The following is a 16,949-nucleotide window of genomic DNA, read 5'->3' on the forward strand; positions in this document are numbered from 1 at the left end:
GAACATAAACTACTATTATACTTTATACAAAAGAAAAGCAGGAAAAAAAGCATAAATATAATGAAAGACCAAATTAAAGTTAATAATAATGAATCAATTAGATCTAAATATCCAAAAGTAAGAAGATAACTAAGTTGATGACATATCAATATGATGGATATTTGCAATTATTAAAAGAACTTTCTAAGTGCATTTAATATAATCCTGTTTCTGCAAAAAATAAATAGTAATCTATGCATTATAAAAACTGAATGAGTCCACATTTAGTAATGACTATCTCTGGGGGAATATGTAATTATGTAGGATTTTTACTTTTTATGAGCTCTACTCCTTGCTTTCTTAAAAATGTAACAAAATACTTATTTTACCTATAATCAAAAAAAATTTTAATGATTTTCTTAATATTATAAAAGTTTAACACAAAGAATAACAATACCTGTATTAGCAAGAATGTTCACCTTTGCTTATGAAAGTAAAAAACTGAACCTTTCTACGAGGCAGTTGGTAATATGTAATAAAAAGTACTAAAAACATAAATGTCCTCTGACCTAACAATTACACTTCCATAAATCTGACTATGAAAATAAACATCATGTGCAAAGATTTAGTTATAAGGATGTTCACAGATTCACTATTTATAACAGGAAAATACTAAATTCAATTTGAATGTAAAAGAATAGGAAATTACTAATAAAATGAATATCTGTTAGCCATTAAAATATTTAGAAAAATATTAAATGACATGGAAAAAAGTTCTAAATAAACTGAGTAAAAAAAAAAAAAGAAAAGGAAACCATCTGAAAACATGCTGCATGTGATTGTGTGCATACACATACACACAGACAAAAAACACTGAAGGATATATACCAAAATGTTAACAGTGTTTATTCTGATACAGCATGATTATGGATAAACTTTTCTCTTCTCTGGCTTAAGTTTTCTGCCTCTTCAAATAATATTTAATAACATGAACACATGTTCAAGATATAATAATAAATGAAAAAAGATGCAAAACCATATAGTTATAAGCACAATTTTTTAAGAAAAGATTCATCCTCACAGAAAACAAAATATATTGAAAATAATATCATCTTTTATCATCTTTTATGTGTCTAAAATAAATCACTAAGATATTATCTTTGGGTGATGAAACTACTGATGTTTTTATTTCCTTCTTTACATTTTCTACACAGTACCCACATATTCTTTATTGACTTTCCATTACTTTTATTTAAAAAAGAAAAAAGTAAAAAGAAACAGTTTTTAACAAGGAGTCAATTCAGAGTGCAAGAGAACTAGAGAAAAGATAAAATTAATTATTTTGGTATAACCTAGAAAGAAAATTAAAAGTAATAAAAGCTAATATTTACTGAGCACTTGCTAGTGTCAGATAGTATGCTGAAGATTTTACCATTTAGTTCCTTTAACTCAATCATTATCTTTATTTCACAGATAAAGAAAATAAGAGATACTAAGCAATTTGTTCCAAGTAACTTAGATGGCAAGTGGTAGAACTGAGATTCAAAGCCAAGGACTTCACCACCACCTCATGCTGCCTCTGCACTATGGCTCACGCTGCACAAAATACAACAGAATGGACTCAGGCAAATTGCAGGCAGAAAGGGCCATGCGAAAATTAAAATGTTCAAGTCTGAGACTTTATGCCTACGGAAAGAATGAGAGTAGTATATTCAAAGAAACGCAAGTTAATTACTGGGAAAGATAAAGAAAAACGTAGGGGGAAAAATGGAAAAAGACATAGAGAACTTTAAGAATAATTTGGTTTGGAAAACTAAAAATGAGGTAAATTTTAAGTCGATATTCCTTTTGCTCGACTGGAAATTAACAGCTCAGATCCTGGGAAATACAAAAGAAAATCTGTAAGAGATACTAGCAAATTAAGGCAAGGAAATTCAAGTATTATGACTAGGACCAAAAAAAAAAAGTGTAATTATAAAGCAAAAACTGCAAAATAAAGACAAGATAGGAAGTTATCACCTAGTCTCACAAAGCTCTAAAATCTTTGGTTAATGCTGTTTCCTACCATCGTATTTTCTGGTTTACCTTATGTACATCCTTCTGCAGACAGAGTCCCCAACGTGTCAGTTCACTGTTGGCTGTCTCATTTTTTGAAATTCTCTGTAGCAAGCATTTCAAAGCATTATGGTGCTGTTTGGGGCTCAGGTTGATCTGCTGGGTCAAATCCTAAATAGAATCAAAATGGAGATACTAAGTTATTACCTTCTCCAGTATGAGGTTAAATAAACCCTAATGTATAACAAATTTCCATAGAAAACCTCCTTCCCATTGAAATCTATAGAAATTTAAAAATATCTCCAAGGACTTTAATAAATATCTCATGAATGTGAATGAAGTATGAGGTTAAAATGTTAACCACTGGGGTTTTTTATTGAAATACAGTTGATTTATAATGTGTTCATTTCTGCTGTACGGCAAAGTGATTCAGTTATACATATACATACATACTTAAAAGTAAGTATTTAAAATTGTCACTGTTTTTTTCTTATGACATCTAAATCTTATTCTTTTTCTCAAAGCCATGTAAGGGGGCTTGATTACATCTATTTAATATCTGGGGGCGGGGGGGAATGCCCTATGCCAGGCATGCAGGCCAACATAATGGAATGGAAAAACACATCCAGTCTTATACTTTATGTCACATGATACTAGCCACTTAATGTCACCATAAGACACTTGTTAGATCCAGTGTGTGGCCCATAATAGGTGTTTTCTAAATATTTATTCTTGAATGAATATCTAATAGGTGTGCATGAAGATTCTGAATCACAAAGTGAGTTCTTTCTTCATTCTTCTGGGACTAATGAACTGTGCAGCTGTTGCTCCCTGTGTGGCAGTCATTAGGGCATTGAGTCTATGGGGCTATACAGGTAGCCCCATAGATTATAAAATCATTACGTTACTGAGAGCTGTAAGGAAGGAGCCTTGACCTACATACTAAAAGCAGAAGTATCAGAAGGTAAACATGAAAGACGTCTCTTACAGAAATTCATTTTAGCTCTTTGTGATGTTACTAAAAACAATACGTGGCATCTGAGACAGGGCCGGGGTTCCAAAACTAGGACAGACAAGGACTGAGAGAGAGGCAGCAGAGCAGTGTGAGGGTGGAAAGCCCCAAGCAGACAGTGTGGAGGTGAAGCCCTTGGGGTCTAGACCCACACTGCTGCAGACATCTCTGCCTCCCAGCTATTTCCTACAAGACTGTGCCCAACATGAGACTTCCAGGACACCCCGAGCCCCACAGTGTAAACTTCTATCCTTTAATTTCATCCTCTCACTTGTTGACTTTTTGCTACATTATCTCCTCCTCCCTTCAAATAAACTGAAGGCTTACAGAAATGTTAAAAAAAATTCAGTGCTCTCAAAGAACCTCATTTATGGTCATATGACCAGCTTACAGTCATCCATCTGATTGGCGAGGGTGATGCCAGAACTATTTGTTTCCTTTTACTTTATAATCCAGTCGTTCTACTATTGTAACAACATTCCAAAGAAAGTTCGGATTGGCTTTTTCACAGTGTGTGGGAAGGGACACAGATTATGCTTTATATAGAGGAAAAATGAACCTGCCCAGGTGACGTGCAAACCTGGCCCAGCTCTAGCTATATCTGCTATCAAAAAGGTCTTCGGTTCAAAGCAGGCACTTCTCACCTTCATGGCTCTAAAGTCCTTCTTCATCTTCTCAGGGATTCCAGTCATGAAGGAAAGCTCAGGCAGCAGCAGGATTTCGCCTTTTAGCAGCTTTGAGGAGAGAACAGAGGGAAAGCAAGGCAGTAAAAGAGAATCTTCTTCCCCTGACCAGTACAAGAGCTCCCAGGTCCAGAGCTGGTCTTGCAGGTGTACCACTGGCACACTAAGGAACACAAAACCCCAGAGAAGAGGGCAGGAAACACTACAAGTGTTTTACCCTTTTCTCCCTCAAATCATGATAGCCTGTTGTATTAGGTAAAGAGAAAAATATTCAAATTGTCAAAAGGAGAGAAAAAACTAGAAAAACTAAAAGTGTTCCACTTCGGCCTCCAGATAAGCTGAGACAATACCTCCTATCAAGCTGGTGCCTCTGTCTCATCTTAACCTATTGATCTTCATTCTCTACTCTGAAGACAGAGGCACTTTTCCCTGGCTCCCAGTTCTATTAAAATGCCTGTAACTTCCCTAATGGACCCAGTGTTTTCATCTTCTTTAGCACTAAACTCTCCTTATTCCTTAACCTAACTCGCTCTATGGATGTTTAGTTCCTCACTAAGGAGACTGCAAAAGCAACTCTGGCTAGAGGAGACAGACAAAACCCTACACAGCTTTCCCCAACCACACTGTAATCATAGCTCCACTGTAATCATAGGTCCCATGGCTCCCAGGGCTGATGGGTGGAGAACTTAGATGGAAGCATAGGCCTGACACCCTGAACCCCACCTCCAACTCACCATCCCTTGGCTATTCTGTCGCTCACTGGGCCTGTGGATCAGCAGTGGCTGGTCCTTTTCCTTTATTGTGATCCCATAGTTTTTGCTAGAGCCGAACAGAGGCAGGGGAAAAAGTCAGAAGCAGCATCACCACTCTTACGGCATCACAGTCAAAGTGTTAACCAGGACTGAGGTACACAATCTGCATTATACCCTTGTCAAGGATCCATCAGAAACTCACCATAGCATACACATAACTGGAAAAAGCAGGCTCAAGTTAACATTGCAATTAAATAGAGGGGAAATAGGATAACAGTCCAGGAAAGAATTTGTTTAAAAACTGTATCAGGTTCAAGGACTTAGGTAACTAGAAAGGCAAAATGATAGTCAAATGATTAATGACTTGAATTTAATCTCTCCAAACAGACTTGTAACCAAAACAGCAAAGGAAACACAATTCGAAGCCCTGAGATTAACTTATGAAATAACTTCCAAAAAGTACTGAAAGAAGTAAAACTGTAAGGGTAGCAAATTCAGGTCAAATCCCACAAATGAGCTCATCAATCTTGGGTGCATTACCAATCCAATTATTTTTGGAGTGTCCTGCTGTATGCCACTCCTCCTACAGAACAGGAGACTACAGCCCCAACCCGCAGGCCCAAGCCCAGTCTCTTCCCTCTACCTGTAGTATTCCAAGAATGTAATCTCCTTCCCATCAGACATCGTGAAGCTATCTTTTGGAGTCTTATTCCAATCCACATCATCAACACGATAGGTACGATTGTTGTATCGGGTTATGACAATACTGCCAACCAGAAGCTTAGTGCACTCGTCCTGGAAGTCTTCTTTGTGCTCTTGGTACATGGCATGCCTTTGGAAAGAGACAAAAGACCTTTGGATCATATGCAGTATACACAGAGCAGCATGAAAGGCACAGGGGATGCAAATAAGTACTTTAGAGTTACAATCGCAACTATATAGCACCGAAAGTTTCCAGCTGTCTCTTTTAAGAGATAGGACCCTCATCTCTTTCCTTTTTAACATTACCCAAAAAAGTGAAAGGATAGGGCTTCCCTGGTGGCGCAGTGATTGAGAGGCCGCCTGCTGATGCAGGGGACACGGGTTCGTGCCCCGGTCCGGGAAGATCCCACATGCAGCAGAGCGGCTGGGCCCGTGAGCCATGGCCGCTGAGCCTGCGCGTCCAGAGCCTGTGCTCCGCAACGGGAGAGGCCACAACAGTGAGAGGTCCGTGTACCGCAAAAAAAAAAAAAAAAAAAAGTGAAAGGATAAAAATGAAATTAAAAACAGCAACTATAAATTGACAAAATTCACTGTATTCCTTAAAATAAGGTACACTGATCATCAAAATAATTTGTATCATTATTAGGAGATAGTCTACAGAAGAACAATAAAACATTCTTTAAACTATATTTGCCCTTTCTAGCTGAAGGAAGAAATTACAACTACCTATCAGAAGACACCACTGGTGAAGATGCTAAATATGAAGAGATGAAAAGACTCACCACAGACAAATGTACTCTCGAGCCAACCTCTATAACAGTGCCATGAACAAGGTAACAACAGAAACTCACAGAAAGCATGTCTGAGCATGCACAGGAAGTCAAGGAAAGTTTACAGAGGCAGGTGATACTTGAAGGAGCAACCTGCCAGGCAGAGACGCCACGGCAGCCGGTAAGTAACACCCTAGGCAGAAGTACAGGTATGCAGGGGACAATCAGGGATCTGGGACTGGGGCGAGCAAGGAGGTGAAAAAGGGTCAGAAGACGGTCAGTGTAGGCTGAAGACAGACAGGGACCAGATATGAATTCCTTTGTGGGTCAGAGCATGGACTCTTCTATGGGCCAGTGTCAACTACGGTACATTCCTCAGGAACACTGGTCCCTTGAGAGGTCCTGAGGGGGGGTGAAAAAGGTTCTACAATCAAAAAAGTTGAGTCCATTCTGCATAATATAATCCCTTCTTAGAGCTTCACAACATACATTACCACATCAGGCTGATAAAAAAGAGAAACATATTTAGTTTCATTTACCTACAAATTTATTGAACCACAGACTCTTCCTTCCCTTTTCCCTCACTGAACATCTATTACCATTGTAGGCAATTAGTATCCTGCAGAACTTGCTGCAGTAAGTGATGAAAAACCATCAGAAACTTGAAACAGTTCAACACTGACTACAGACCCTGGAGCCAAAGCCTAGGTTCAAATCTTGGCTCTGCCACTTAGCAGCACGTGAGACCCTGAGCAAGTTACTTAACCTCCTTGTGCCTCAGTTTCCTTGTGTGAAAGTGGAGTCAGAAAAAACCACCTAACTCACAGTGTTGCTGAGAGAACTCCATGACTTTATACATATAAAGCACTTAGAACATAAAGCTGTTTTGAAATAAGGTTAGAGATTTTATCTCAGATAATTTCATGAATTATTGCTTCCTATTTGCACAGTTTTAGTCATCAATACATTTTGTGCTTGTCTAACTCACTATTGTCTATTAAATGCATGCAACATTGTAGAAAAATTAATTAAAAGTATTTTAAATGAAAATCTTCAACTATGTTAATGGTTCCATAATACTATTTCACTAAGTGGAGGGTACATTAATTCACTGGCTTTACTTTTTAAATAATAGTTCTATTGTTTCACTCTTAACAAATAATTCTGGATGAACATCTTTTATAAAGATTCTTCTATACTTAAAATTGCTTCTTTGAGACAGATTTCCCATAAGTGAAATCACTAGATTAAAAGGTTAGAACTGGACTTCCCTGGTGGCGCAGTGGTTAAGAATCCACACGGGTTCGAGCCCTGGTCTGGGAAGATCCCACATGACACGGAGCAACTAAGCCCATGCGTCACAACGACTGAGCCTGTACTCTAGAGCCCACAAGCCACAACTACTGAGCCTGCGTGCCACAACTACTGAAGCCCGAGCACCTAGACCCCGTGCTCCGCAACAAGAGAAGCCACTGCAATGAGAAGCCTGCGCACCGCAACGAAGAGTAGCCCCCACTCGCCGCAACCAGAGAAAGCCCACACACAGCAACAAAGACCTAACGTAGCCAAAAATAAATAAATAAATTTTTTAAAAAAATAAATAAATATAAGATCAGAACTTTAAGATTCTTGTAATGAAAGCCTAATGGCATTTAAAATTATCTTTTTAAAAAATTTTCTTACTTTCAAATAATTATAAAATCAAAGGAAGTTGTAAAATTCGTACAGAGAACTTCATGTGTGGAATTGGCACTGGTTACAATATCATTAACTGAACTGCAGACCTTATTCCATCTTCACCATTTCTTGCACACATTGACGTGTGTGTGTGTGTGTGTGTGTGTGTGTGTGTGAGTGTGTGTGTGTGTGTGTGTGGTTCTATGCAATTTTATCTCATTTATAGGTTTGTGTAGCTACCATCACAGTCACAGAACTGTTCCATATCATCATAAAGGGAACTATCTCATGCTATCCCATCACGGTCACACTCCTTCCCCTTCCCTGTGCCCCAGAAGCCACAGATCTGTTTTCTACTATAGTTCTGTCATTTTGAGAATGCCATATAAATGGAACTTTATTATGCAACCTTTTGAGACTGACATTTTCCACTAAGCGTAATGCCTGAGGATCCATCCAGGTTGTTGTATCAATAGCACATTTGTTTTTAATGCTGAGTAGTATTCCACTGTATGGAGGTACTAGAGTTTAACCATTAACCTGCTGAAGGCCATTTTGGTTGTTTCCACTTTTTTGCTATTACAAATAAAAGCTGCTATGAACATATCTGTGTATCAGTTTTTGTGCGAACTTAAATTTTCATTTTTCTGGGAAAAATGCCCCAAGTGTCTGACTGTGGGGTCGTATGGTTAAGTGCATGCTTAGTTTTATAAGTATATGCTTAGCTTTATAAGAAACTGCCAAAAAACTCTCTGGCATAGCTGAACCATTTTACATTCCCACACACAAGTAAGCGAGGGACAGTTTCTCTACATCCTTACCAGTATTTGGTATTTTCACTAGTTTTTATTTTAGTTCCTCTAATAGATGTATACTGGTATCTCACTGTAGTTATAATTTGCATTTCCCTAATGGCTAATGATGTGGAACACCTTTCCATGTACCTATTTACCTTACAAATCAGCTCTTTGGTAAAATGTCAGTGCATATCTTTTGCCCAATTTTTAAGGGATCATTGTTTTTCTTTAATCTTTACTATGGTTTTGCTTTAAAAGTGTTACATGTTGCTTATAAAATAAAAGTGTTACTATAAAAAAACAGAAATTGAACATGGTTTGTAATCCATTCGTGAGAGACCCACTTTTCCTCAGCTTTTCTTAAATTTGTGAATACTAATAATTTCCCCCTGAAGTGTATAATCATATCAGATACAGTGTTTTGTAACTTGATTTTTAACTTAATATAGTTTAGATAGTCTTCCATGTAAATACAAATACATAAGGTTCTTAAAACAAAGGACTACTTTTGAACAAATTGTTTTAGATCTCAAAGAACTGACATTTGCCAGTTTTGGTTTTGATTTATGAAGAGAATCTGGTACAGGAAGAATCTATGGATAGACCAATATAATAATGATCATAAGAAATTTAAAATTTAGGTGTAATAATGACATTATGGTTATGTTTTAAAGAGAGAGTCAATTTAGGAGATAAATACTGAAATATTTGTGAAAGAAATAAGATGTCCAGGATTTGCTTCAAAATAATTAAGTTTAGTGGGAAAAAGTGGTAGAAGACCACATGAAACAGGTTGCTCATGAATTAATAATTATTGATTGTATAAAATAGGAATGAGGGGGTTTATTATCCTATTCTATTTTTGAAAATGTTTAAAATTTTTCATAACTAAAGTCTTTTTTTTTTTTTTTTGCAGTACGCGGGCCTCTCACTGTTGTGGCCTCTCCCATTGTGGAGCACTGGCTCCGGACGCGCAGGCTCAGCGGCCATGGCTCACGGGCCCAGCCGCTCTGCGGCATGTGGGATCTTCCCGGACCGGGGCACGAACCCGTGTCCCCTGCATCAGCAGGCAGACTCTCAAACACTGCACCACCAGTGAAACCCTAAAGTCTTCTAAACATAAAAAATATGAAGCAAAAAGAAACAAAAAATAAATTAAAAATAATAATTAAAACATAAATACAAACACTGGAAAGAGGGAAAAATAAACTCAACACTAAGTTTTCTAATTCTAGAAAAGAAAAAAGCATATATAAAATAAAAAATATTTTAACAGTAATTCTTATTTTTAATGATATTCAAAAGACTACTGAATTTATGAAAGGACAATAATTTGAAAGCAGTAGAGATTGCTTTAATGAAAAATAAAGCGCGGCTTCCCTGGTGGTGCAGTGGTTAAGAAACCACCTGCCAATGCAGGGGACCCGGGTTCGAGCCCTGGTCCAGGAAGATCCCACATGCCGCGGAGCAACTAAGCCCGTGCGCCACAACTACTGAGTCTGCGCTCTACAGCCCACAAGCCACAACTACTGAGCCTGTATGCCACAACTACTGAAGTCCGCATGCCTAGAGCTTGTGCTCCGCAACAAGAGAAGCCACCACAATGAGAAGCCTGTGCACTGCAACGAAGAGTAGCCCCTGCTCAACGCAACTAGAGAAAGCCCACGCACAGCAATGAAGACCCAACGCAGCCAAAATAAATAAATTTATAAAAAATAAATAAAGCAAGAGTGCCAACCATTAGAAATTTTAGCAAAGGTAACAGAGGCAGCGAATCTTGGCCTAGAAAATCAAATTTATGAATTAAAAATTGGTCTTAAGAAGTTGTTTTAAGCAACCTAAATGTCCATTGACAGATAAATGGATAAAGAAGATGTGGTACATATATACAATGGAATATTATTCAGCCATTAAAAAGAATGAAATAATGCCATTTATAGAAACATGTATGGACCTGAAGATTATCATACTTAAGTGAAGTCCGACAGAAAGACAAATGTAAGATACCGCTTATATGCAGAATCTAAAAACAAATGATACAAATGAACTGATTTACAAAACAGAATCAGACTCACAGACTTAGAGAACAAATTTATGGCTATCAGGGTGGAGGGTTGTGAGGAAGGAATAGATTGGGAGTTTGGGATTGACATGTACACCCTGCTATATTTAAAATAAAATGCCTTTCCATGAAAAAAGAAAGAAATTGTTTTAGCACTCTGAGGAAATAGAGATGAGTATGATAAAATGAAGGATATCCAGACACAGAAGACAAGTCCAAGGGATAAAAGATAAATACAAAATAATTTACAGAAGGGAAACAAAGAAAAATTTTTAAAAGCTGAAGAAAGAGTTGGGTCCAGTTGAAAGAGCTCAAAAAATGGCTGGCAAATTAATGTAAAGGAACCTGAATCTGAAAGTTCTGAAAAAATTTACATTTCAAATATAAAAAGGGGTAATAAGTAAGGGGGTTCTTTTGTGGGTTGTGATGAAAATGTTCTAGAATAAAATAGTAACCTTATTTAGCTTTCACCATTTTTTACATACAGTGATTTGTGTATATACTAAAAACCAGTGAATTTTAAAAGTGGCTAATTTTATGGCATATTAATTATACCTCAATAACAAAAAATGAAATTAAAAAAAGGACCTCTCATTACAGCAGTATGAAGATGTCAGCAATTCCTTTCTATAAAAATCAAGTATAAAACTAGACAAAATTGTTAAAAACAACCATTTAACACACTGGAAATCAACCAAAGGCAGACAACAAATTGAGAAGCATTTTTTTTTATTTTAAACAACACCTAAAGTTTCTGGTAAGAACAGCAGGAATTTGTGACCTTTCCTGGGACGGTCCCCATCTTTTCTATCCCACCCTTTCAGTCACCGAGAAAGGGTAGTTTTACCTGCCAGAGTGGGAAAATACAACCTGAGGATGGAGTGGAAATGGATAGCAAGCCAGCTACCTATTGTAATGGGTAAAACCAAAGTTTTGCTAGCCCAAGGTTGTACCCCAAGTACAAGGAGCAGAGTAGCTAGAAATTTAACGAATAGATTCTAGAAATCAGAGGGCAATAGAAAGGTTTAAGATAAGCTCACCACACATCTTTGCCTGACTAGGAAACTTACATATGCTCAGGAGAAAGCCAGGAGAGACTTGCTAAAAGTGAAAGCCAAGACACATGTGAGAACTACCCATAACTTTGATTGAGCTTTTCAACCCACACATAGATTCATCAGCAGAGAATGAAAGCCTTATGGGTTCAACCTGTAAGGTACAACCTCTACTCAAATTATTGCCTGAGCCTCTAAACTATACAAAGGTGTGATCCCAAGGAAGCTAGGCTAAAATATCAAAACAAGAATAGAAAAATTGAGCAGAAACATCAGCAGCAGCACTCCACAGAGGATACAGAGTCCACAGTTTAAGTAGGAACAAGTCATAATTTTTCAAAACTCAGAAAAATAAAACAGGATCCAGATTTGCTACAATATGTTATCTGAAATGTTTACTTTTCAATTACAAATTATTAAATGTGCAAAGAAACAGGAAAGCATGGCCAATAATCATGAAAAAAAGCAGTCAACAGAAACTTATTCAAGAGGGTTTACATGTTGGACTTTGCACACAAAGAATTCAAAGCAGCTATTATAAGCATCTTCAAATAACTAAAGGAAAATATGATGACAAATTGCCAAATAGGGCACATCTCGATAGAGAAATAGAAACTGAAAAAAAAAAAAAAACAGGAGGAGGAGGAGGGGAAGGAGGGGGGAGAAAGGGGAGAAGGAGGAGGAGGGGGAGAGGGAGGGGGCAGGGAAGAAGAAACCGTGAAGTTGGAAAATACAATCAAAATGAAAAATTGGGGCTTCCCTGGTGGCGCAGTGGTTGAGAGTCCGCCTGCCAATGCAGGGGACACGGGTTCATGCCCTGGTCCGGGAAGATCCCACATGCCGCAAAGTGGTTGGGCCCGTGAGCCATGGCCGCTGAGCCTGCGCGTCCGGAGCCTGTGCTCCGCAACGGGAGAGGCCACAACAGTGAGAGGCCCGCGTACCGCAAAACTAAAACAAAAACAAACAAAAAAACAACAACAACAAAAAAAGAAAAATTGATAAGATGAACTCACCAGCAGATTTGAAATGTCAGAATAAATAGCCAACAACATAAAGATAGATCAATAGAAAGTACTCAATGCCAAGAAGAGAAAGATATTAAAGACAGATGACACAAAATCCTATGAGACAATATAAAGAGTGACAACATAAATATACTGAGAGTCCCAGAAGGCGGACAAGAGAGGAAAGAAAAATATTAAAAGAAAACAGTGGCCTAAAACTTCCCAAATTTGATTAAAGAAATTACTTATAAATCCATAATCTCAATGAATCTTAAGTATGATAAACGCAATGAGAACCACACCTAGACACATCATGGACCAAAATCCAAAGCCAAAGAGAAAAATATTGATAGCAGCAAGAGAAAAATGACGCATCATATACAGGAGAACAACAATATGGTTAAAAACCTACTTCTCGGGTTTCCCTGGTGGCGCGGTGGTTAAGAATCCACCTGCCTATGTAGGGGACACGGGCTCGAGCCCTGGTCCAGGAATATCCCACATGCCGTGGAGCAACTAAACCCATGCGCCACAACTACTGAGCCTGAGCTATAGAGTCCGCGAGCCACAACTACTGAGCCCAGCCCACGTGCCACAACTACTGAAGCCTGCGCCCCTAGAGCCCATGCTCCGCAGCAAGAGAAGCCACTGCAATGAGAAGCCCCCGCACAGCAACGAAGACCCAACACACCCAAAAATAAATAAATAAACAGATAAACCTACTTCTCATCTGAAACAATGGAGGCCAGAAGGCAGAGTAATGACATGTTCAAAGGGCAGAAAAGGGCAGGAAAAAAAAAATGTCTAACAGAAAAATCTATATCCTTTTTTTTTTTTTGACCACGCCTTGTGGCTTACGGGATTTTAGTTCCTTGACTAGGGATCGAACCTGGGCCCTCAGCAGTGAGAGCATGGAGTCCTAACCACTGGACCTCCAGGGAATTCCCGAAATTGTTTTTCAAAGATGAAAATGAAGTCACAAAGGACCATATACTGTATGATTCCTATATGAAATGTCCAGAACAGGTAAATCTATAGATATAGAAAATAGGTTATTGGTTGCCTAGAACTGGGGAGGGAAATTTGATAGGGAGTAGGGGTGGGTAATGGCTAAGGGGTGTAGGGTTTCTTCTGGGGGTAATGGAAATATTCTAAAATTGACTGTAGTGATGGATGCATAATGAATATACTAAAAGCCATTAATGGTATCCTTTAAATGAATGAACTGTATGGTATATAGTTCAATCTCAATAAAGCTGTTTAAAAAAAATGAAGGCGATATAAAATCATTCCCAGGTAAACAAAAACTAAGAGAACATATTGCTGGAAGACCTGCTCTACAGGAAATACTAAAGGAAGTCCCTCAGGCTAAAAGAAAGCAAAACCAGATGGCAATCTGGATCCACAGGAAGGAAGAATACTGGAAATGATATATATGTAGGTAAATATAAAAAGACTATATATGAATATATTTTTTCTTCATTTCTTAAAAAAATCATAAGACTGTTTATATTGATTGTTTAAAGCGATAACTAAAATACTGTACTGTTGGGTTTATAACATATATACTGTGTGTGTGCGTGTATGCATAAAGAGGGGAGAAATATGGAACTATATTGGAGCCAAATTTCTAGGTTTTACTAGAATTATGTATTAATGTAAAATAGACTACGATACGTGTAAGATACTTACTGAAGTCCTCAGAACAAACACACACACACAATCAACAGAGGAATTTAAATGGTACACTAAAAAATACTTAACACAGAAGAAGGCAATAAAGAAGGAATGAAGGGGAAAAAAGACAGGAGACATACAGAAAACAAAATAGCAAATGACAGACATACAGCCAACAATGTAAATACTAATGTTTAATATAAAGGTATTAAACAGGGCTTTCCTGGTGGCACAGTGGTTAAGAATCTGCCTGCCAATGCAGTGGACACAGGAAGAACCCTGGCCCAGGAAAATCCAACATGCCACGGAACAACTAAGCCCGTGCGCCACAACTACTGAGCCTGCGTTCTAGAGCCCATGAGCCACAACTACTGAGCCTGCGTGCCACAACTACTGAAGCCCACGTACCTAGAGCCCGTGCTCCACAACAAGAGAAGCCACCGCAATGAGAAACCCACACACCACATCGAAGAGTAGCCCCTGCTCGCCACAACTAGAGAGAGCCCATGCGCAGCAACCAAGACCCAAGGCAGTCATAAATAAATGAATAAATAAATAAAATTTTTAAAAAGTATTAAATAGAGCTTCCCTGGTGGCGCAGTGGTTGAGAGTCCGCCTGCCGACGCAGGGGACATGGGTTCGTGCCCCGGTCCGGGAAGATCCCACATGCCGCGGAGCGGCTGGGCCCGTGAGCCATGGCCGCTGAGCCTGCGCGTCCGGAGCCTGTGCTCCGCAACGGGAGAGACCACAACAGTGAGAGGCCCGCGTACCGCAAAACAAACAAACAAAAAGTATTAAATAGGCCAATCCAAAAGCAGAGATTGTCAGACTGGATGAAAAGCCCAAAATCCAGATATATGCTGTCTACAAGATACACATTTTATATTCAAAGACATAAACAGGTTGAAAATAGAAGAACAGAAAATATATACCAAACAGTAACCATAAAAAAGCTAGACTGGCTACATTAATGTCAGACAAAATAGACTTCAAGACAAAATCATTACTAGAGACGAAGAGGCACATTTCACAATGATAAAGGGGTTAACACATCAGTAAGATATAGCAATTATAAATATATATATTTATGTAAATATAGATGTGTGTGTATCCAAAGGAAAATATCCGAAGGAAAAACTGACAATTTAAAGAAGAATTAAACAACTTGACAAGATTTCAATATTACTCTCTTAGTAACTGATACCATAAGTAGAAAATCAGGAAAGGTATGGAAGACTTGAACAACACTATTAAACCAACTGAACCTAACTGACATATATAAAAAAGTCGACCCCAAAACAGCAGAATGCATATCCTTTTCAACAACAAATAGAACTTTCTCTAGAACAGATTCTATACTAGGCCATAAAACAAGTTTCAGTAAAATTAAAACACCTGAAATAATACAAAATATGTTCTCCAAATACATCAGAATAAGACTAGAAACCAAACACAGAGAGAAAAGGAAATATCAAGAAATTAAACTTCACCCTCTAAATAATTCAAAGAAGGCCGCACAAGAGAAATTAGGAAATATCTCAAACTGAAAGAAAACAAAAAAACCAATATATCAAAAAATCATGAGTTATAGCTAATGCAGTGGTCAGAGGGAAGTTTATAGCTTTAAATTATATGAGAAAGAAAGGCAGAAATAAACCTACATGTTTATGATAAAGGTGTCATAGGTAAATCGTAAGAAAGGAAAGTCTTTTTTAAGAAACAGTGTTATGATAATTGGGTATTTATATGCAACAAAATGAACTTAGACCACTACCTCAAACTGTCCACAAAAGTTAACTCAAAATGGATCACAGACCTAAATGTAACAGCTAAACAATATGCCTCCTAAAATAAAACACAGAAAATCTTTATGACCTTGAGTTAGGCAACAATTTCTTAGATATGACACCAAAAACACAATCCATGAAAGAAAAAACTAATAATAGACTTCATCAAAATAAAAATGTTCTATCCTTAAAAGATATCATTAATAAAAATGAAAAGACAAGCCACAGACTGAGAGAAAAGTTTTGCAAATAATGTATCTTGATAAAGGGATTATATTTCTCACATATAAGAATTCTTACACAAAAGATAACACCAAAAAACATAGGTGAAAATTTTGAACAGACATTTCATCAAAGTTGGTAAATGAAAGGCAAATAAGCACAGGAAAAGATGCTCAACATCATTAGTCACTAGGGAAATACAAATTAAGATCACAATATTCTGTAATAACCTAAATGGGAAAAGAATTTTTAAAAGAATAGATACATGTATATGTATAACTGAATCATTTTGCTGCACACCTGAAATTAACACAACATTGTTAATCAACTGTACTCCAATATAAAATAAAAATTTTTAAAAAACCTTTAGAAAGCATTAAAATCAAACACAGGATCTTAAATGTTCTCACCGCAAAAAGAAATAAAATAAAACAAAATAAAACCACAACAGGATACCACTATATACTGATCAGATTTTCTAATATTAAAAAGACTGAATATATCAAGTGTTGGTAAGAACGTAGAACAAACTGCAATCTCATACACTGCTGGTGGGAATGTAAAATGGTACAGCTACTTTGGAACACAGTTTCTTAGAAAGTTAAATGTACACCTATCACATGACCCACCATTCCACTTTCCAGGTATTAACTAAGAGAAATAGAAGTATGTGTGCATAGAAAGACTTGTGCCCTAATATTTACAGTAACTTTAT

The 16,949-nt window shown here is 37.5% G+C and overlaps 1 protein-coding gene across 4 annotated transcripts in view; it reads right to left on the reverse strand.

Annotated features, from left to right (window-relative positions):
* Nucleotides 1-16,949, reverse strand: part of PIWIL2 (piwi like RNA-mediated gene silencing 2) — an 88,136-nt gene that overhangs the window by 34,750 nt on the left and 36,437 nt on the right. For all 4 annotated transcript variants that reach the window (XM_079926350.1, XM_079926351.1, XM_079926349.1 and 1 more), the window contains exons 11-14: nt 5,125-5,313; nt 4,464-4,548; nt 3,691-3,780; nt 2,065-2,205 (exon numbers count right to left, since the gene is read on the reverse strand). In XM_079926350.1, the coding sequence (XP_079782476.1) occupies nt 2,065-2,205; nt 3,691-3,780; nt 4,464-4,548; nt 5,125-5,313 (505 nt within the window). The remainder of the gene's footprint in view (nt 1-2,064; nt 2,206-3,690; nt 3,781-4,463; nt 4,549-5,124; nt 5,314-16,949) is intronic.

The sequence above is a fragment of the Stenella coeruleoalba genome, assembly GCF_951394435.1.
Source record: "Stenella coeruleoalba genome assembly, chromosome: 7".
Taxonomy (NCBI): Eukaryota; Metazoa; Chordata; class Mammalia; order Artiodactyla; family Delphinidae; genus Stenella; species Stenella coeruleoalba.